At 62.9% G+C, this 21,907-nt stretch overlaps 1 protein-coding gene across 1 annotated transcript in view; it reads left to right on the plus strand.

Annotated features, from left to right (window-relative positions):
• ZC3H3 (zinc finger CCCH-type containing 3) overlaps positions 1-21,907 on the plus strand; it is a 58,393-nt gene that overhangs the window by 17,031 nt on the left and 19,455 nt on the right. The window contains exon 4 of the mRNA XM_024572399.3: positions 5,734-5,887. Coding sequence (XP_024428167.2) covers positions 5,734-5,887 — 154 coding nt within the window. The remainder of the gene's footprint in view (positions 1-5,733; positions 5,888-21,907) is intronic.

Raw genomic sequence — 21,907 nt, forward strand, 5'->3', positions numbered from 1 at the left:
CCCTGGGGCCCCCACACCTCCGTGGCAGAGCTGTGTGTGTATGAGGGTGAGTGGGGACACACGTGCCCCGTGCTCCCCGTGGACACCTGTCGGGGGCCTCAGCACAGGCTGGGCGGGACCCCGAGCCTCGCAGTGGCCCCCACCAGGCACCAGGGCCCAGGTGTCTGATGGCAGCGGGGCTTCCCTTGCCTTCGGGGTGCTGGGAACCATCAGGCAAGCACAGGAAAAGTGGAGTGATTTATTAGACTCATGAAAATTCATACTTTGCGATTCCAGTCATCCCACGTGTCTGAAGCTTGTTAAAGTGCGGTCCCTGGCAGCTCCCGCCGTGGTGGCGCGGGGGTGGGGCCCTCGCCTCCTTGCAGAGGCTCATTTGGAGCAGTGCAGGGCCCGCCAGCACTCGAGCAGCTTTTCCGGGGCAGGGGCTTTGCCCTTGTAGCGGGAGCTGGGGGCCAGGCCCTGCCACCCATGTGCTCTGCACACCTTTGGGCCTGGCCTGGGGCTCAGGGATCAGGGCGCCCGGGGGGAGGACAGGCAGAGTGCAGCCAGAGCCCTCACTGTGGGGACAGGCAGGGGGCTGGGGGCTGGTGGGCATCCTGGGAGCACAGGTGGGGTCTGCAGGGGTGTGTCCAGCAGCCTTTGCAGATGGTGCAGCATGGCCTGTTGTTTTCCAGGCTGGTGTCAGTGGGGGTGGAGCCCGCGCCCCCTGGAGTAGCACCCCCGGAGCAGCCCCGGCCTGGCCTAGCATGGTGGGCGGTCATTTTCCATCTCTGGGCCTCAGTCTCCTAACTGCTCGCTGCCAGCCACTGTGCCTTGTCAGCTGCGCTGTGCGGTGGGCACCGTGCTTCTGTGTGGAGGGGATGAGGCTCCCCACTTCTTCCAACAAGGATTGCCCCTCAGCTTCCTGGCAGGACCCCGGCTGTCCACCCCAAGCCAAGAGGGGCAGGAGTAGTGTCCACTAACCCCACCTCACCAGCCAAACTGGGCTCTTGGTGCCCTCCTCCAGGTCCTGGGCAGAGTTCCACTCCAGCTGCTGACTCCCAGCAGCCTGGATGGAGTGGCATCCGGGGGCCCCAGGCCTACATCTACACGTGTCTGGCCCAGGGTGGAGCTGAAGGACCTGGGGGGGGCAGTGGCAAGGTGCTGGCGTGAAAGTCCTGGGGGTGGGGGGCCTGGCAGCCAGGTCGCACAAGCAGGAATCACCCACATGGGGCATGCGTCTTGGAGGAGCAGTTCGACAAAGCTGCAGGGACCGTGGTGTGCCGTCGTTGGGGCGGTCCCGGGTCAGCAGTGGGGTCTCCAGGCCAGCTTCCCTTTGGTGGTGGCTGCTACTGCGGGGACTGGAAAGGAGCAGGCCGAGCCTGGGCCCCGCCCCTGCAGCACCGAGCCCTAGAGCCTGCACCCCGATTGGCCTTCCTCCTGGCTCCCACAAATGGCCTGCACCCACATAGCCTGTCCTGGTAGCCCCTGGAGTCTGTCACCCTTCCTCAGAGTCCAGGGCCCTTTTCACCCCCAAATGCAGTTCTGGGTTCACCACCTTCAGGACTGTAGGGGCCACTGAGGAGACAGTTCATATGGGGCCAACTTTCAGAAATGCCTTGATGGATGGGCAGTGTCCAGAGAGGGCAGGCTGGAGCTGGGCAGGGTTTGGAGGCCACTCCCCAGCCCTTCACTTGGCCCCAGCCTTCTGGGAGGTGCTCAGGACCTGACCCTCGGGCCCGGTGCAGGGCACCTGGCCCAGGAGCAGTGCTTCACCTGTGTGGCCCTCCTCGGGGGACAGCGTCCTGCCAGTGTGGCCTTTGCTCCGGCTCCAGCAGTGAGTACCGCAGCCCCGCCAAGCCAGGCTCTGCACACAGCTCGGACACGCGTCAGGCTCGCAGGTGCAGGGGCTGTGCCCGCTGTTGCGGACCTCTTGCAGTTCGTGCCCTCCGCTCTGTCTCCGTTCCTGTGGGAGTTCTCCCAAGAGCGTACCTCTGCTGTCACTGGGGAGAGGCGGCCTGACCTGTGGGCCCTTTTGGGGGCACTGATGGCTGACGATGGTCCAGCTGGGACCTGAGCAGCTGGCAGGGAGAGTGGTATATATGCATGGGGCAGAGATCGGCACCGGACTAGGGGGGCTGCTGGTGAAAAGCACATTGAGCAGTGATCAGAGAGAGTTGAATCGTGCTGGGTGGGCGTTGGAAAACCTGGACTGGCAGACGGCCTTGGCCCCACAGCTGTCCTCTGGTTCCTTGCCCTTTGCCCGGCCCCACTGCATTGTCCCTGACACACCAGTGCCTGTGCTGACCCTGTGGCTCCCCTCGCCTCCGGGGCCGGCCTGGAGCCCTGCCAGGTGGCTCCACTCACGTGGGAAGCCGTTACTGGGACACACCTGCTCCCTCTCCCCCGCTGGACCTCTGGCTTGTCTGGGGAGCAGCCTTCTCTCTCCTGGTTGGCGGCCTGAGGCAGTTCTTTGCCCAGATGACCAGTCTGGTTTCATCTTCTCCTTACTCATTAAACAATTGTGAAATTAGTAACTCATTTTCTTCTACTTACTTCTTTGAAGTTCCATAAAAATCTGAACTGCCTCTCAACCCCTGCTCCCCAGGAAAACAGCGCGAGAGCTGTGGCCCCCATTGGAGGCCCCACCATCTGTGGCGGCTGGTGGAGGAGGTGGGGCGGGAGGAGCCCAGGCCAGAGCGGTGCCGGCAGAGCAGGGACAGCACAGGGTGCAGCCCCTGCTTCCCTGCCGGCTGGCCAGTGCATCGGGGACCCGGCCATCCTGTGTGGCACACACCTCCAGGGGCTGGAGAGCACCTCCTTCCCCAGCTAGGGCATGGTGTGGGGGGGGCAGTGTGCACTGGGGGCCGGCCAGGCCGCCTGGCTCTGCCACCAGGCTGCTGGTCCCCCGTGGCTGCACCTGTGCTTGGCGCACGGGAGAGTCCCGCATGCTTTCCCAGCCTCCCCTCCCCCTCGGCCCAGAGCGTGGGAATGGGAGAGGCCCACGCTGCTGTGTGCGGGAGTGAGGGCCCTGCTGACGGATGGGCTCATATTCCATTCAGATATGAGGCCAGCAGTTTTCTGTAGTTTGTCTTCCATTGCGGCAGTAAAGTTTTTAATTAGGAAAGCTAATGAGATCGATTAGTCATTAGAAGTGACCCCTGCATGGCGGGCGGAGAGGGCTGTGTGTGTGGGCCTGATAACGCCGCGTCGGGCCTCGCTGGCAGTAAAGGCGCGCAGGACTCATGTGAGTGAGACGTGCCGCGGGGAGTACATCACTCGGGGAAAATTGCAGCACCGGGAGTCCTAACGAGGGAATTAAACCAGCATCCCGTCTGAATGGCGTGGTTATCTACACAGACCTGCAGCCAGCCCCACAGTGGGGTGGGGCATGGGCTAGGTGCCTTTCTGCCTGCCCCCCAGGAGCACCAGGGTGGGGGCGTGCACCTGGTGATAGCATGGGGAAAGTGACAAAAGGGCGGCCTTTTAAAAGGAGTGTCCTTTCAGGAGTGACAACTGGGCATGCGAGTGAAATGCGGAAAGTTACGGGGAAGCTGGCTTCCCTGTGGGCCTGTCTCGCACAGGACTGTGCTGTGAGCTCGGATATGTCACCAGGTCCAGGCCCAGCAGGGCCTCCTAGAACACAGAGTTGGGGCCGGGCGGGGGTGGGGGTGTGGGGGGAGTGGGGCTTCCTGCAGGAGGGGCGCTGTCTGACCGTGCTGGGGGCTGGAAAAGGCCACGTTATGCAGTGGAGCCGAGCCCGTGGGGGCTCCTGGTGATCAGGATGAAGGCGATGAGGCTGCTGAGGAGGGACTTGGCCCCAGCAGGGACCAGCCCTCCTCCCTCGCCTGCGCAGAGGTGGCCCTGCAGGGGCTGGGGCTGCAGAACAAGGGCTCTGTGGCCCTCGGATGCATGTCCCATTCAGAGCAGCAGGCACACACAGGTGGATCTGCAAGGGTGGGGGTCTGGGCGGGCAGGCCCCAGTGAGGGGCCTCAGACAGGTGGACTGTCCAGATGCAGGGACCCTGGGAGCAGGGAGCCTGGGGGCCATGGGGTCAGCTTGTGCTTGGCAGTGTCTTAAGGGAGATCTCATGTTCTTGGGCTCTTAGTTGGAACAAGCCGTTACTGATTTTTTTGTTGGCCTCTCCTTGCTTGTAAGTCCTTGGAAACTCAATTCAACAAACATTTATTTATTGACACCCACTTTGTGCTGGGCTGTGCCCCCCACACCAGGTATGCAGTGTGTGCCCCGAGCTAGAGAGCCACTCCCTCAGCACAGGCAAGCCTCCAGGCGATGCCATAGTGCCTGTGGCTCTGCCGAACTTCCCTCTTCTCCCCGACTTTCCCCAGCTGCTGTCCTTGCAGGGAGGGAGAGACGGAAGAAGGGGAGGAAGGGGAGAGGGCGAAAGAGAGGTCTCTGCCCTCACTTCCCAGCATCCCCTGGGCCATGTGGCCCGTGTGAGCGCAGTGGCCCCTGTGGGGCAGACTTCTCCTGCCTGCTCCCCGGCGGGCGGGCCCCAGGTTCCCTGGGGGAGCCTGCAGGGGAGGAGCTACCTGAGCTGGGCGCCACTCAGGAGGCCTGGCCATGAGCTGGGGTCTACTTGGCTTGGGGCTCCAGAGGCGGTGTTTAGCAATAGGTACTGCTTCTGTCCCTGGAGCAGCAGCACCTCCGGTGGTCTGGAAATGGGGAGGCTCTGGGTCTGGGTCAGGGGCCTGTGGGTACTGGGAGGCGGTCGCCTTGGTGCCCAGGAGAGCAGGTTGGCCAGCCACAACCAGGGCTGGTGCCCGGCAGTGGGAGTGCGGGGACCTCTGGGTCTCAGGCCACTGTGTGCCTGTCCTGCTTGTTCTCCTGGGACAGCTTAGGTCCAGGCGGCCTTCAGCTGAGGGCCAGACAGTTCTTGCCTGGGGGCCATGGGTTCGCCCTGCTGCCGGTGCACTGGCAATGGGGCCACGTGTGTGCTTTCCTGGGGCCTCGCCTGGCCCGAGATCCCCTGGTCTCTGCCAGACCTCCACCCACCGACCAGCTGCCTGGCCAAGCTGCCCAGCCTGGGGGTCTCTGTGGGCAGAGCCCCTGAGGAACCTGTGGAGTCCTGTGGCAGTCCCTCTCCGCGCAAAGCCCTGGGTGTTGTGCAGGCAGGTTGGAGGCCACGTGGACGAGCCCGAGGTGGCCTGGCCCTTAGGGGCGCTGGTCCCGGCTGTGTTAGCTTTAACGACCTGGGCAGTGAGAGCTGTGTGCTGGGGAAGTCAGACAATTAGGCGTGTTCCTTGAAGCTATGGAGAAATCGCCAGCTGTCAAGTAGATGGCAACTCAGGCAAAACATATCCCTGTTAATTGCACGGAACGATTTCAGCGAGAAGGAAAGCTGGGGAAGCACAATGTTAAGAGACGGGAACGAGGAGCACATCAATCCGAGTGGCACGCAGCAGAGGTGCCCGCTCACGCCCTGGCCTTCGGGACCCACCCGAGAGACCCTCCTTGCTGCCCACGGGAGCTCTGGGAAGTTGGGACCAGCCTCGAGTTTGGGGGTTTGGTGCTGCTTGCTGAGGGCTACTGGTCTGCTCCCCCGACCCCTGCGTCACTCAGCATCCCAGACGCCTGCGTCTTGGGACTCGGGCCTGCGCCCCCTCTGCTGGAGCCCCAGGCTACTGGGCTTTCTGGGGACATGCCTGCACCGCGTGGTGTGGGGCTGGAATGAGGGGTGCCGGGCATCTCTGCCGGCGTCCACTGACAGCCGCACTGGGTTCTCTCTGCAGCCACCCGTCTGAGCAGCCTGCGGAGCCCACCCACCAGCAAGGTGATCCAGACCCGGTACCGCATCGTCAAGAAGACCACGGCATCGCCTCTCAACGTGGCCCCCTTCCCCCTGTCCCTGCCCTCCTGGCGGACTCGGCGGCTCTCCCTGTCCAGGTGCGAGGGCCTGGGGCCAGGCTGGCAGGGCCCTGAAGCCATGGGGATGGGGGCGGGAGGGGTGGCATGGGGCCGAGCTCGCCACGTGTAAGTGCTCGGTCTCCAGTTTGCTGGCTGGGGAATGGGCTCATCTTTCTGTTGAGCAGTCTCTGCCCCAGATAGATTCCTGGCCTGTGTGCTGCGCAGGCGCCACCTGTCCCCCCACTGTCAGCAAGACATCAGCTGGCCGTGCATGGCCGTGGCGTCTGTCAGGGAGGAACTTGTGGTGAGAGAGGCTGGGCCCTGAGCAGCGCCTTTGGCAACCTGTGAGCCCAGCGTGCCGGGGACATGCTGACCGCTGAGGGGAGGGCAGCCGTGCGTACCTGCGTGGCAGTGCTGCGCCCTCACCCCAGGCTGCTTCTGGCTGAGCCTGTGCAGTGTGTGGTGGCTCCGCCTTCTTTCCCGGGCGCTCTGGGCACAGCAGCAGGAGGGCTTCAGAAGCCAGGGTGGCCATGTCAGGGCCCTCACCTGAGGCTGCAACCATGGGGCTTCAGGAGGCCCGGGATAGGGGTGTGGCCCCATCTTGGAGGTGGAAGGGGTGGCAGCCCTGGTAGATGGGTGGGAGACCCCTTCCCTCTGTCTTCCAGCTGCCCTCAGGAGCCTGCCTCCTGGGGGAGCAGTGTGGGGCCACTTGGTCCAGGGTGGGCTTCCAGCTGGGCACGGGGTACTCCCGGGCACGCGACCTCTGGCTGGAGGCCACTGGGGCTGGACTGTCGTGCCCTGAGGGGCCGGGCCACAGGGCAGAGCAGCGGTACGCCCATGGCAGGGCCACACTGCCAACCCTCACAGGCCCTGCCACCCTCTGACACAGCCTGGCTCTGGGGCTGAGGGGAGGGAGGTGCGGCCTGCTGGCCTCTGCAGATGTGCCAGCGCCCGCCTGCCCTCCTCCCTCGCCGCCTGGCCGCAGCCGGCTGGGCCCTGCCGCCTGCTCCTCTGGGGGCAATGGTTGGAAGTACATTTTAAATTAATTTTACTGTACTTTTTGTAATATTTTTGTTTTAAGTAGATTTATAAGCATCTTGGGGGCTGTTTCTACAAATTTATGAAGATAATTTTCACTCTCTCGATAAGGTTGAATTACACCTGCTATTTCCATATTAATTTGCCACACTAAGTGGGTCTCACTCTCTTCCGTTCCCTATCTGGTGAGCGTGGCCTTTCCTAATGCAATTTCCCCCTCACTAAATCACTGTGATCGGGAGTCAGGATCGAGCTAAATTAACTTAAATTAATTTACTTAATAAGAGCCCCAGATCATCATGAATGAGGTTCAGATTTATTGATTCTCGCTCCTGCCTCCCCTCCTGATTCCACCTGCTGGCCAGGTCCCACCTCTCCCGGGTGCGGCCTGGGCTGGGGGTGACTTGTCAGGGTGGCCCCAGCGAGCCTCCCTTCCCAGGACCAGTGAGGGTTAGGGTTTGGGTCCAGCTGTGGCCTGCTGGGGTCGCTGAGTGAAGTGGGTGCTGGGCCAGGCAGGACGAGTGTGCCTGGAGCAGGGTGGTGGCCATGCGCCATCCCCCCCAGGGTAGCCCTGCCCTGCACCTTCTCCGAGCCCCCTTTGGGGCGGGGAGCATCCTGGTCAGGGAGGTGGCAGGGCTGAGAGGGGCCTGCAAGCCAGGTGGGCAGATGGGTTGAGTCCATCTCAGGTCAGGTAGATGGGGTGGGCCGTTGGGGGAGGTCCAGCTACCAGTCAGGGCCCCCCGGCTCTGTGCAGCCCCCAGTGTGGTGCTGGGTGCCAGATGGCTCGGCTCCTGCAGGCCAGACCAGGCCGCAGCACCTCCCACGCTGGAGGAAGCACAGTGACCCCACCTCAGGACGGCCCTGCAGGGAATGTGTGGGGGTGTGTTCAGCAGGGCTTTCGGGCAGAACTTGAGTGCGGGGCCCTGGACCCTGGGCTGGGGCCTGCACCGTGGCTCCTGGGAGAGGGAGGGTAGGGGCAGGGTACTGAGGGCTAGGTGGCTGCCAGTGGGCTGGGCTTCCTTTGCCAAAGTCACCTGTGTCCTGGCCAGGCTGCCTTCTCTGCAGAGTGGCTGGCTGGCTGCTGTTGGCAGTGCATGCCTGGGCTCGGCCGTCGAGGTGGCAGGAAGGACCAGGTCCTGGGGCAGGGAGCTGAGGCCAGATGCCCCCCAACCTGCTGCCTTCAGCTTCACCAGAGGGAGGCTCTGGGGCCGGCTGGTTTCAGCCAAGTCCTCAGCCTCTGATGGGGGCAGCTGCAGGCTCCTTGGCACTCCCCAGGCAGAGGGAGCCGCGGGGCTGCTGGTGGGGCTGAGGCCAGCATGCGCCAAGGGCTGCTGCCGTGAGGAGGACGCAGGGCTGACCCACCGGGCAGTTGGCCTGAGCCTGGGGACCGAGGGCTCTTCTTGGGCCTCTTGATCTGTACCCCCTTGGAGGGAGGGCACCCCTGGAGGGGCCGGCAGGTAGACACATGTGTGGGCATTGGTGGCCCTGGACCTCATTCTCCTGCAGACGCTCACTGAGTGAGTGTGGTCACTGCAGGGGGGTCGGACGCCGTGTGTGCTGTCATCCTGGGGAGGCCGTGGGAGTAGGGAGGGTCACACCTAACAAACAGCCAGGGGCTCGGCAAGCCCCTACCCTCCTGCCTGGGGACCCCCACCCCCTCATAGTGGCAATGGGGACACCTATACCACGCCTTAGAAAGACTATGGAGGTGACAGAGCCACTGCCACCCCTGTCCCCAGAGGGCTCACCCCACATCAGGGCCCCTCTCCTCCCCCAGGGAGCTGGCACCCCCTCTCAGGAAAGGCCTGTCTCTTTTGCACACTCCGAGCTGCTGTTCTCCGCCCCCTCTGGCCGCCCCTACTTGGCTCTGGGAGGGGGCGCCGGTGCACTTCTGCCTTGTGGGGGCTTCCCTCCTTCCTGACATACACAGAACCTGGCTCTCAGCCCGGCGTCCGTTTGGGCCCAGCACGTGGGAAACTGCGTGACAGCTAACATCCTGGGTCCACGGCCCACAGGAGGCCTGGCGGGGCCCCAGGACTCCCGACCACGCTGCACAGACTGGCCCTGGGGCTCCGGGGGCAGCAGAGGGCGTCCCGGGGCTGACGCACAGACAAGCGGGGGTTGGTTTTGTCGTGAGACCTGTGGGCTTGCCCATGTCCTCTCCGGCTGCCAGCCTGCTCATAATCTGCACTGCAGCTGACGTGTGGCTTATGTCCCTAAACTGCCCGTCACTTTTTTTTCTTTCCAAATTCATTTGATGTAAAAAGGCTAAATAAACAAGCCCTGTGCTCCAGCGGCCTGGCGGCGGCCCCTTGGACTACAAATGGCGCTGTCACGCGGGGCTGCCTCACTCTACCTCGCTTTGTGCCTGTGCAGTAAATCTTCAGTGACCTCCGGGCGGCTTGACGCGGCCGGGGCTGCGGCTCTGAAGCACTCCCCTCAAGTGGCTGTCTCATTAAAGAGGGAACTCAGCCCACAGACGAGCAGAGTCCCCGCTGGGTGGCCAGGGTTCCTGCGGGCCACCTTCCACCCCGCCCCCCAGGCCTGCCCGCACAGCCTCCACAGTCCCTGCGAGACCTGGCTCTGCCTGCCGCCCGCCTCTGGCTGCAGCAGCGCATGGGCCAGGCGGCATCGACCACAGGCCCCTCTCACCACACTGTAGGCTGCAGGCCTGGGCCAGGCGCCCTGGTCTGTTTCTCTTCCAGCCGAGCCCCTTCCTGCGAGGACCCTCATTCTCCACGGGGCCCACCTTTACCACCTCATCTAGCCCTAGTCACCCCCAAAGGCCCCGTCCCCACACTGTCACATCCTTTCAGTCCGTCACAGGGCATGTCCTGCTCCACCCACCAGACCAATGAGCAGAGGCTCCCACAGCCTTCGGACCCACCCTTGGGAGAACCCTTTGAGGCCTGGTGCCCGCAGAGGCCCGGCAGGCTCCCTGCGGCTGGGGGGCGGCAGCCAGGCAGAGGCTCCCCTAGCAGAGGGGGCGGTGCGTGGGCTTAAAGGAGATGGGAAGCCAGGGCAGGAGGCAAAGCATGGTCAGGTGCAGAGGCTTGCCCAGGCCTCAGGCTGCAAGGGTCAGCCAGCCTTGGGTAGCGAGCCAAGAGCCAGGAACCCGCTGTGTGGCCCGCACTTGGCAGTGCTGGTCAACTAATGAGTAACCCTGGTCCAGCTGCTGCTCTGGGGGCACCAGGCTGCCCAGGGCCCTACAGGTGGTCACGGCTGGGCAGCAGCCTGCACGAGGCAGACCTGCTCTGTAGCTTGTGTCCTGAGTGGGTGGCAGGCGGTCCCCCCTCTGCCTTGTGTCAGCATGTCATGGGGGCCTTGCCCCGTTGCTGCTGGTCACCCCTCAGCGCCTCAAGAAGCACTTGCCAGAAGGGAAGAGGAGCTGTGATGGGGGAGGGCAGTGGGGGAGAGGTGCCCGGGCTCAGCACCCCCCCCCCGCCCCCTAGTTTCTTGTGTTTAACCCTTTGGGTGACTTTGTGTTGATGCACATTGCACCTCCAGGGACGTTGCAGAAGCAGCTTGCAGTGGCCCTGTACCTCGTCCTGGGTAACGGCTGGGTGTGCCCGGTCGCCCTCGTCACAGCCCTCTGCATGAGTGTGGCCCCTGACCGGGGAGCACCGCCCCTCAACTGGGGTCATGGTCACGCCTCTTCAGCCTCATTGAGGCCAGAGCCAGCCCAGCCCCACCCTGTCTTTGGGACCTGCTGTCTGGGGAGCAGTGGCCAGGTGCTTTTGCAGCGACTCTGGGCTCATCGTCCACAAGGCCCCGGTCTGAGGGCAGGAGGCTGCAGAGGAAGGCCCTGCTGTGGCCACTCCTGACTGCCTGGTGCCAGGGGCCTGACCACTGGCTGCCTGGCCCAGGGTTTCTCTGCCAGGGTGTCGGTGGGGAGGTGCATCTAGCCTGGGTGTGCTCTCTTCCTTACCGGGCTTCCCCTGCCCCTCCAAGTGGCTCCAGCACTCTCCCTGGGAAGGCACATGGTCCCTTATCCCCCGGCACTTCCTACCCCTGCCCAGCACCAGGCACCCCTGCACAGAATGTGTCCCCACTACCGGGGGCCGTGTTGCAGTGTCTGTGCTACAGTCAGCCCTCCCCGTGGACGCTGGGGCCAGGCCCCCTTCAGTGGGGGGTGGATGCAGGCTGCTGGCCAAGTGCCTGGCTGTGCAGACCTGTGTTCTCGTTCTCTGTGGTGGTGCCAGGGAGCGGATGTGAGGACTCCGGTCGGGTGGTGTGACTTCATGTGGAAACACTGTCCCTGCAGCCTCGGTGCCCTTTCTGTTCCTGTCGCTGCATTTGGCGTCACGGTCTCTTCAATCCTCACCTTCTCCACGTGAGGTGGGGGCTCGCTGTGGTTTTAATTTGCATCTCCCTGGTGACCAGTGGTGGTGAACACTTATATCACGGCCTATTTAAGGCCTTCCCTTGTCTTATTTTGTGGAAGACCCTCAGGTCCTCTGCCCATCCCTTTTTTTTAAAAAAGTGTTTGTTTATCTATTTTCAGAGGGTGGGGAACGGAGGGAAGAAGAGAGGGAGAGAAACATCGGTCAGTCACCTATTACACGCCCCGAACTGGGGACTTGGCCTGCAGCTCGGGCACGTGCCTGGACCAACTGGAACCTAACCAGAGACTTTCCGGGCACCGGCCAGGCTCTGCCTCTTCTGCAGTCGGCAGTCTGTCTTGTTTTTAGCAGGAGCCAGTTTAACTTGGTGAGGGCCGAGCCCTCCACCTCCTGTGCTGAGTTGGCCTCAACTGCTTGGATGGGGACTTGTTTCCCACCCAGGAGTCTGCGGTGGGTGCAGGGGCTCAGCCCTTGTGCCCTGCAGCTGCCATGCTGCTCCTGGGTTCAGAGTGCAAGGTCAAGCACCCCTCCCCCGGGTCCCCTCTTGGCCATTGTCTCTGCCAGCACTGCTTTACTCCTGGAACCCTGCAGGCATGGTGCCCCTGGGGGACTGGAGCAGGGCTCCTGGGCCTGCACAGGGAGCAGGCTCTGGCTCTGAACCCCAGCCCAGGGCCCTGCCGCGCCCCGCCCTCTGCACTCACACTGGTTCCTCAGCAGCCCAGGGCCCCGCCTTCCCTCTGCCCTCAGGGATCTGGCCACCAGCCTGTGTCCAGGTGTCACCTGTGCTCTTGCTGGGGTGGGATTTGAGCAGAAGTTTGACCTGAGGCTGACAGGGAGGGTGCCTCAGAGCCCTTGGTGCCGAGGCTCTGGCCAGTGGCGAGAGAGGCTGGGTGGGTGCCAGGCCAGGGGTGGGCTGTGGGTGACCCCTAGGTCGTGCTGAGGCAGGTCTCCTCTGGCAGGTTTTTGAGAACCCTGTTTTATGGGAGCTGGCGGCTCCAGCTCCCCAAGTGCTGTAAAAGTTAATGTGATGGCCTCGTGCACCGTGCTCATTTTTATAATTTTTTATTTTATGAAACAGGACAGGGAGCTTAGTGACTTATTACTATTCATTTCGTTTCAATGCAGTAAATATTGATTCAGTTGGGGGTTTTCAATTTAAACTACTCGGCGATTATATAAAATATTACTGCCTGTGAGATTACGCTTACCGATCCCTTCGGCTGCTCATTAAGGAAGGAGGGCCGTGGCAGCCCCTCTGCCTCCATCACTCTAATAGATGGGCTGAGCCGCAGCTCTGCACGGGAGGTGCCGGGGCCTGCCTGCGGGGGCCTGACAGCGAGGACGCAACTCTTAATTTGGAAGTCGGTTCAAAGCGCGCCTGGGCTAGTTATTTATTTATTTCTCTGTCTGTCTGAGGCAGGCGGGCTTCTCTGCTGTCAGCAGCCCCTGGCAGCAGGGACACCTGCCCGTGCTCCTCAGCCGGGTATGGGGAGGGGCCGGGGCTCGGTGGGGGCATGGGGACACGGGCCTTGACCTCACACCTCCTGTGTGGCCTGCGAGGTGGGTGAGGGGCACAGCCACCCCGAGAGCAGCACTGAGGTGTTGCTGTCAGAGACCTACCTCCCTCCAGAGCCTGGTGCAGAAGGTCAGAGCCCAGGCCCTGGCCGCCAGAGTGCCTCCTTCCTCCCCTTGTGGTTCTGCTGCCGTCTGCTAGTGGTCAGCCACCCACTGCTGAGGGGGGCCAGTGGAAGCCCCGCCAGCCTCTCTGGCCTCTGGGCCTCTGGAGCCGAGCACTCCGGGTCTGCTCGCTCATTCGGTCCTGGTCCCCACTGGGTACTTGGCTCTAGGGTGGCCCCGCGTGGTGCCGGAGGACAGCGCTCAGCACTGCAGAAGGGCAGGCGCTTGCTCTCTGGGCCCCCAGGGCGCCCTGCGCTCCCAGGTGGGACGGACAACTGTGGGTGGCTGACACACCACCTCTGTCAGTCCGAACCTCTGGCCCTGTGACAGTTGTCCCCCATGCAAGGTCTGTGCTGCTGCTCCTTCCCTGGTGGGCCCTGGGGCGTAGGCATAGTGTCCCGAATGTGTACTGAGACAGCGAGGGCAGCTGGGCGCCGTCTGCAGGGGGTGTCGGGGGTGGGGGAGGTAGTGCCAGGCACAAGAACCCTCTTCCCTTCCATCTCAGGCCAGGACCTGCCCATTGCTAGGGCTGGTCACCTGCCTCTGGGCCCCTGGTGAGCTGTCCTGGGCACGTCCCTGGTGTTTGTGTCCCTGAGGGCCATGCTGGTAGGTGGGAGGTGACTAGCAGGGCCAGGGCCAAGGTTAGGGGTGGCAGGGCACAGTACGCTCTACCTCCCTAGCCTGGGCTCTGCCACAGGCCCCTGCTGGGATGGTCCCCGCCTTCTGGCCCGGCCTCCAGACCTGCTGGTCTCCAGAGTCCGTGAGTGTCTCTCAGGCCCTTGGGCTTTTGGCTGGGCCTTTGGCCGGCCCTTCAGTCTCTGCCCCGCCTTTCTGCCACTTCCTCCCGGTGTCTATGTCTTTCTCTGTCCCCTGGGCAGGGGCAGGCGCTGAGGGTCCCTGTGTGGCCCCTGCCCTGGCACAGCCCCGCCCCCGCCCCCGTTGGGCCCAGCTGTCTTGCTTGAGGGAGCACACAGCATCTCGAGGTCCCTACTAAGCTGGGCTCTTTGGCCTCGGCCTGCCCAGCAACCTGCAGGCCAGCCCTTTGGGGGAACACGGCAGCAGAGGTCAGACAGGCAGGCGTGCTCCTCGCCCAGGCCTTATTCCTTTTGGACAAAACCTGAGGGGGCAGGACCATGCAGGGAGGGCCCTGTAAGACACAGACACCACCGAGGTGGAACTGCAGGGCATGGCGTGGCCCCCTGGGGGCCGGCAGATGGGCCTGGTGGAGTGTTTCCTGACACACCAGGAGGTGGTCCCTTCTGGTTCCCTGGGAGGAGCTTTGTTCTGGAAACGGCAGGACTGCTGAGGAGGGGGCCTCCCAAGGTCTCGGTGGGCTGGTCCCTGTGGAGCGTGTGGAAGATCACCCTCGGGTGGTGCCCGTGCCCAGGCCACCCCTTGCCAGCATCGTGGGCCCTTGTGTGACTGCTGGTGCCCCTGGGTGTCTGTGGGTGTCCCTGGAAACTACAAGCAGAGGCAGCTGAAAACGCTGCCCCTGCCTGGAAGAAGGAAAACATCCTTGTTGCCAGCGGCACCTGGTGGCCGACACTGCCGCCAGATGCAGGTTGAGTGCTCTGTGACCCGGTGTCTGACGTCAGGCAGACGCGCGGGTGGCGGGGGAGGTGCTCAGGTGGCAGGCGTCAATTTGGCCTTTGCTCATCGGTCAGCCTGTCAGCCGGATTGCGCCCGGACCCTCCTTCCCCACTCAGGGCTGGGCCAGGGCCTCTGCAGACACAGGGGAGGCGCTGCCCTGGGGTCAGGGCACACAGCACCATCTGGGAGGACTGCCAGCCACTGAGGGCTGCGCCAAGGGGCTCGTAGGCAAGTGCTCCCACAGGCCCCAGGCAGCCCCTGGTAACCTGGCCACGGCCTCGTCCCAGGACCCATTTTCCAGCGTCATTCACGGTTCTCTGGCCAGGAGGTGCCCATGGGGTGTGGGGGCACTCAAGGAGACGCTGGGCCCTGGGGGGCGTGGCTCTGGCTCTGGCGCTTACTTCCCCCCCGCCCCACTCTGCCTTCTTTCTGAACTTGCCTCGCTCATCCCGCTGCTGTGACTCAGTGTCCTCAGAGATGGGACACTGGGCAAGCCCCTCCTCCACTCTGTCCTTCAGGGGGTCCTCCCTGGCCACTAGGGGCTCTGACTAGGGTCTTGGTGCTGAAGGGCTGTCAGCGGGTCTGTTAGCCACTTCTGGTGCAGGCCTGGGGTGTTTTGTTTAAATGTGTGTCCCCAGGGGGTGGCAGCTGCAGCTGCAGTTGCAGATACCTCTGTGAGGGGACAACGGCCCCTGCCTGCCTGTCCCCCAGCCACCCTCTGCTGGCAGGGTAGCCACTGTGGCCAGGGGACCTGCGGGCAGAGCCGCTTTATTTTCCTCTGACTTCCCTCAGAGTCAGCAAGGTCCCCGCAGCGGCCCTGCCCGCTCCCCCGAGTGCGCCCCAGTTTAATTTGCGGTTAGATGTCTGTTAGGGCTGCGTCCGCTGCCCGAGTCAGCACTTAATTGGCAAGGCGCTTGATTTAACAGCGTGGGAGCCTCCGCCGGAAAAATGGCTTGAATAAATCACCGCCTGACGCCAGAAAATAGATATAATCTCAGCATTAACTACATTAATAGTAGCAGGAGCCGAATTAAGAAAGCCATAAAACATAGGCGGGGGAGCGTAAATTACGGCCAGGGCTCTGTCCTCTCTGCGATCCGGGCACTGTGGGGGGCGGGCACTCCGCCCCTTCCTTCAGGCCCCGCCCCCCAGCCCCCAGCCTAGCTCCTGCCTGCATATGGGCGGGGTTGGGGCGGGGTCTCCAGGTAGACACCTGGGCCCTGGAAGGGTTGTCTGCCTCCTATGCTTCCTGGGACTCCTGAGGAATTCAACACCTTGCATCGCCAGCTCCCACGCACCTCGCGCTCAGCACCTACTTGAAGCTGGGCCCTGGGCCCTATGGCCATTCTCTGTCTAGCAGGTGCCAGCTGCGTTTCCCCACGGCAGTGTTTTAATGCCCTGCTCTGACCTCTCCTGCCTCCACCTGTTCCCTCCCACAGATGGCCTTTGCCCTCTGTGTTGTCTGCAGCCTGGAAGACTTCTTGGAGGAGGAAACTTTTGGCTTGTTGGTTGGGTAGACACAACTTGATCACCGCTTAGGTCCCACGTTGCGCCAGCTGTTGAAATTGCTCCCCTTTGTCATCATTTTTTGTCTTCCCCAGTGAGATCTGCTCCCCCAGGGCAGGCCTGAGCTGGTCTGGCTGTCAGGGTGCCCCGCGGGGCTTTGGGGCGGGTGAGGTGAGCGCTTCCCGTGGGCCCAGGTTCATCTCATCATGCCCCTGTTAGTGCTGGCCACCACTGCTGGACTCCACCACTCAGGAGAAGGCTCTTCAGTTGAGTTTGTTTTGTTCATAGTCTGTCAAGTTCAACAGTTTTTTATGCTTACTGATCATCCTTACGTGTTTGCAAGGCTCTCCAGGTGCCCTGTGTGCCACCTCCTGCCGCAGCCTGCAGTCGCCCCTGCTTTCGGTGCTGCCTTTCCGCTCGGTCTGTGCGGGTCTGTGACAGAGTCCACGCTTCTCTGCGCACCCAACCCTGCCGCTCTTCTAAGACGGCGTGTGGGTTCGCTTGGAGTAGCCCCTGCCCAAGACTGCATGAGTTCAGTGGCATTCTCTTCAAGGTTTATATTGAAAACTTCTATCTGCTAGGGATTCATTGGGGGATGTGGTGTAAGGTTAAAGTTCAAACTTAACTTTGTGTGATGGTTACGGGGCTGTCTCAGGACCATTTATGAAATGGCCCGGCTTTCCCCCCTTGTTTAAAAATGCCGCCCTCACCACGCACAAATGCTCGTTCCTGTGCCCGGCTCCCTCTTCGACTTCCCTTTGCAAGACACTTGTGGCTTCCTTCTGGGAGTAGGGCCCTCGGTGTCCTGTCCGAGAACCGAGTGCCTGCCCTGAGTCGCCTGTCCGTCTAGTCACTTGGCTGTCCCGGCGCGCACAGTCGGCCTGCAACCGATCATGAGCGACCTTTTGCCGGGGGTCAGAGGTGGGTACCCAGGTCCCTCTGTCTCCTCACAGGTGCGCGTTTATTGAAACTGGCCGCTCACCCTGTGCGTCACCAAGCAGGTACCAGGCCAGTGCTGCTCCCAGTCTCCGTCCTCTCAGGCCCCCACCCAGATGGCATTTTATTCCCCTCACGTCCCTCCCGCCACACGAGAGCCGGGGGAAGTGGCATGGCTCTTTCCCCCTGACCTCGGCACGGCAGCTCTCTGTGGCTCCTGCGTGGTGCAGGCGCACCTGCCCCAGCCTTGCCCTCCCTCTGTGTTCGCTTGGAGCAGCCCCCGCCCAAGACTGCATGAGTTCAGTGACATTCTGTCAAGGTTTACGTTGAAAACTTTGATCTGCTAGGAATTCATTGGGGGATGTGGTGCATCGCCTCTCCCGGTGCGGTCTGGCTGGCCCGGCTAGCGCCTTGGGTGGCTGCAGGCACTCAGGCGTGTTTGCTCCGCAGTCGGCTACCTCTGCTCGGACTCGCAGCAGCTTTTGCTGTTGTGCTCTGGGCCTGTCCCTGGTGTTGCTGAGGACACCGCCTCTGTTGCAGGGGCCAGGCTGCCCTTGCTCTGTGACCCCAGGAAGAGACGTCCCACTGGGGTCTTTGTGGGGTGAGAGCTGGCTCCCTCACTTTATGAGTCTCTCTGGGTAGCAGTGACGCACAGGATCCCCAAGTGCTTGTGGCATTCTGGGTCTTGTAAGGTTTCCCCTTTATCACGCACCCCTGGTTTGGACTGCCCTCAGCGTCCCCCAGCCAGGGGTGTGACTCCCCTAGGGGGTCACCAGGAAGGTGGGAGATGGCCTCTTGCTCCAGAGTAGCTCTTGTCCACCTGTTGCTCCAGGTGGACAGAGGCACACGCAGAGCAGATGGTGGCCATGGCCCACCATGGGGCTGGAACCTGGCCAGTGTGGCTGAGGGCAAGGGGCACAGCCCAGACGGAGCTGGAGAGATGGGGTGCCAGCGGCCAGGGCCCTCAACTTGGAGCAGCAGGCATGGGCTGGGGCCCAGCAAAGGAATGGCTGATCCTGGCGGGGTCAGGCTGGGGGGCACTCAGCGGACAGCGTGGAGTATGAGGGCAGAGGGCCTGGGGCGCTCACGCAGCTGATGAGAGGAGGCCCCCGCTGCCAGAGGCCACAGTGACTGGGCTCTTGCAGGGGCCTCGGCCAGCAGGCCTCAGCAGGGTGTGCTCTGGGCTGGGTGCCCGCAGCCTGCAGGTGAGAGTGAGAGCAGGGCGCGGTCACGGGGTGGGGGGAGGTGTGGCGCAGAGGAGGTCCTGCCGTGTGAGCGAGGTGCCGGCCCCAGGGGTGGCGGGCGGGTCCGGCCTGAGGGGGTGCCCCCAGGTTTTGGACTGCGATGTGGAGGGGAGATGATGCTCTGTGGCCCCCTCAGGCCTGCGATGTGGAGGGGAGGACAGGTGCAGGACAGACCACCCACAGGGACTGTCTCCCAGGTCCCAGGGAGCCAGGAGTCAGGGAGGCCTGGACCTCCCGAGGTCTTCCCGGGGAACTCTGGGCAGGAACTGCGATGCCTGAGCCATCCACCCTTCAGTAGGCCCCGGTGGGGAGCCCCTGGCAGGTGGTCCTGGAGGCCAGGGGGACCATCAGTGAGCAAGGCTGGATGGGGGTGGGGGACTTCCTTCAGAGAGACTGAAGGAAGATAGGGAGAGGAGGGGTGATGGAGGGAGAGATGGGGACAAGGGAGCAGGGGAAGGGCCAGCCCTGCCCCTCACCAGCCCCCATGGGCCAGGGGTCCTGGGCTGAGGACCCACCCTGGGGGTGCTGCCTGGGCCCAGGAGTCCAGGCCCTGCGCTGTGCTGGGCCCGCCCCTCTGCCCCCCGGGCTGAACTCTGCACTCCCTCCTGGGGCCATTAAGGCCCAATAATCCCTGTTTTTTGCAGCTAACGTACAAAACACCAATAGCTTCAGCTGAAATGGATTTTTAAAAGTGTCATTTTATGGAGAATTTTACTTTCCATCTTGTTGTTTATTAGGCTCTTAAAGGGAAAGCTTGTAATGCGTCCATTGATCGGAGCACCAATTGAATAGATGTGAGCACATAAACTAGCCCAGCCCCTCGTGACGGCTGCAGTGCAAGTGATGGACGCAGCGCAGTGTGGTTGGTGCCGCTCCCAGCTCGCAGCCCACCTGGGTGCCTGAGGCACTGCTGCTCTTTACTGGGGCAGGTGGGGGCTCTCTTGGGAAGGAGCAGCACCTGAGGGAGCCTTCAAGTGACCCTAGGGGCCAGCCCCTCACCCTCCGGTTCCCCTCTTGGTTACACAGCCCCCGCGTTCCCCCAGACCCAGCCCCCAGCAGGCAGCGTGCCTCTGTCCCTAGGTGGCCGGCGGGAAAAGTCAGGCACAGGGAGCCTGGCGGCTGCAGGGTGGATGGACCCAGCCCCAGAGCCGGCCACGAGCTGCATTCTGGAGAAGTGAGACCTGGTGGCCACAGCCGCTGTGAGGCCCGCGCTGTCCATCCACGGGGTCCCTGGCCACTGAGCCCTGTTTCTCAGGCCCCTGTGAGGCCTACTCAAGTCAGTCCCACATACGTCCCTTCTGCACTCTGGCGTTCCCACTCACCTCTCAGGCCACTAGTGCTACGCACCTGAGGGATCTGTCTGTCAGCACCTGCCCTGCAGACCGTCCAGCATGCCTGGGAGCTCCGGAGGTGAGCAGCCCTGTGCTGCGCCGGCCCTGAGCCAGGGGGTCTGTCTAAGAAGGGCCCTGGGCTCACGCCACCTCCCTGCCAGGCAGAGTGGGCACATTCTGCGCTGGCCCAGGGGCTGGGGCCCAGAAGCAGGGGAGGGCCCCCAGGAGGGGGACCTGGGGGACCGTCAGCGTTTCTGTGGAAAGCGCACTGAAGCAGTGTGCAGCCCGTCACGGCAGCGGCCGGGCCTGACCTACTTGGAATCTGCTGTGCAGAGCCGCCTCCCGCTCCTTCTGCTGACAGGGCACTCCCTGCTCGCCTCAGAGCTGCGCAAAGTCGTGCTCCATTTCCTGAAAAATGCTTCCCCGGTTGTTTTCTCTGCTCCCCAGCCAGCCTTCCCACCTCCTGCCTGGTCACCACCGCCGCCCGAGTGGCCTGGCCTAGAGGTGGCTGGCTCCCTGGCCACTTACTGACCCTGCCCCAGCCGAGGGGGTAGGGTTAGGGGTCAAATCCCACCTGGGAGCCTGGTGGAGCCCCCTGCCAGCAACTGCACCTGTGGCCCTGGTCTCCCTACTGGTGACCAAGGCCTCAGCCCAGGCACTCCATGTGGGAAAGCAGCACATCTGATCAGGTGCAGGGTCCGTAGGAGGAGGGTGCCAGCCTGCCATTGGGGCTGGGGGCACTGTGCCAGGGAAGGGCTGGACAAGCAGAGCCTAGGGGCCCAGGGCACACCCATGGAGGGCGGGGGAGGCCTGGCAGAGTGGGCACACCTGGCTTCTCAGGGAAAGCCCCCCTGTATTGCCCAGATCCTGACCCTTCCTCTGGGTCTCTCTTCCCTGGTATCTTCTACTCTGCTTCCTGGCACGGCCTGCCCTGGCCCCACTGCCATCCCCACCCTGGGCACAGCGGGTGAGGGTTGCAACCTGCAGAACCCCTGGCCTGCAGGACGGCCTTGCCAGGACGCGCCGGCTGCTCCTGTGCTGGCAGCGGCCACGTGGACAGCTTCTCCTTCTAGCCGACTTTGGTGGTGTGTGTGCCTTCCTCCCCATCACCGCCACTTCTCATTTAAAGTGTTATCTCCCCACCTGGTCTTCCTGCCCCCCAGGGGGTGAGGGGAGCCCAGCCCTCACCCCGTGCAGTCAAGGTTGTGGTGATAAATCCCGGGGCGTTGTCACTTCTCTTCGGAGTAAATTGGCTGGCCGCTTTCGGGCTGAAGGAAAGATAATTTGCTGTAGTATTTCAAATGGATTAGAAATGGATTTGAAGGGAAAGTTCATGCCTCCCATTACAAAGGCGAGGAAGAGGACCATCTTAAGGCACAGCTCCCTCCCTGGCCTTCATTATCCACGCTTAATACCTTTCCTATTTTCCAGCGTTAATGAAATTTCCTGGCGGCCGGGCCTGCCGGGCGGCCTGGAGAAGCCTTTAGATCTGAGGCTCCAGTTGTAGAAAAAGAATTACCGGGCTCTTGGGCAAGGGGAGGCGCCTCCCCCACGTCCCTGGCCCCCTGTTATCTCATTAATTTCATCCCCTCTTCTCAATACAGTTCGCTCCCAAAGGCTGTCTCTGCATCGGGGTGACAGTTTGCTGGTGCGCCGTGACGCTCAGGGCAGTGAGGAGCTGCGGGGCGCTGGTGCGGTGTCCCCAGCCCGCCCTTCTGGCCCCGGCCCACCCAGCCACAGGCCTAGAGCTGGGCACCGGCCAGGGGCAGGGAGGACATAGGTGGTTCTGTGCACCTGCAGACTGGACCGGGGTCCCACGGGCAGGTGGGCTCTCCCCTGCGGCCTGGCCAGCCCTCCGCAAGTTCTGTGGGTTTGCCCACTGCCTCCAGGCTGCCCTATGACACCAGGCAGGTTCTCCCAAAGAGGTGCCCAGGGTCCTGGGTGCCCCTGGAAAATGGGGGCCCAGGGCTGTCTGGCGCTTGTCAGGCTCGAGCTGGGCCAGCTGTGGTGGCCACTGGTGGGCTCAGCTCAGGCTTGTGGGGAACAGAGGCCACAGCTCCTGCAGAGGGTCCAGAGCTGCCTCTGAGCCCCCATGGCTGACAGGGTTCTGCAGTGAGGGGCTGGAGAGGGAGGGGACCCTTACCAGCCCTGCCCCTCCCTCCTCATGCCTTGGCCTGGCCATGAGGATGCCCCAAGGTCTGGCAGAGAGCCTGGAGATCTGGCTGCCTCCTCCAGGCGTGGGGCAGCTGAAGCGCGTGCAGGGACAGACTGGGCCATGTGTGGCCAGGCTCCTGGGCTCTGCTCATTCCCTCCAAGATTGGTGTTTGTGAACCTGAATTTTAATTAAGGGGAACTGGGTCAAGTGCTTCTGTGCAGGAGGCCCTGCTCTTCCCG

Source organism: Desmodus rotundus, chromosome 8, assembly GCF_022682495.2.
Source record: "Desmodus rotundus isolate HL8 chromosome 8, HLdesRot8A.1, whole genome shotgun sequence".
NCBI lineage: Eukaryota > Metazoa > Chordata > Mammalia > Chiroptera > Phyllostomidae > Desmodus > Desmodus rotundus.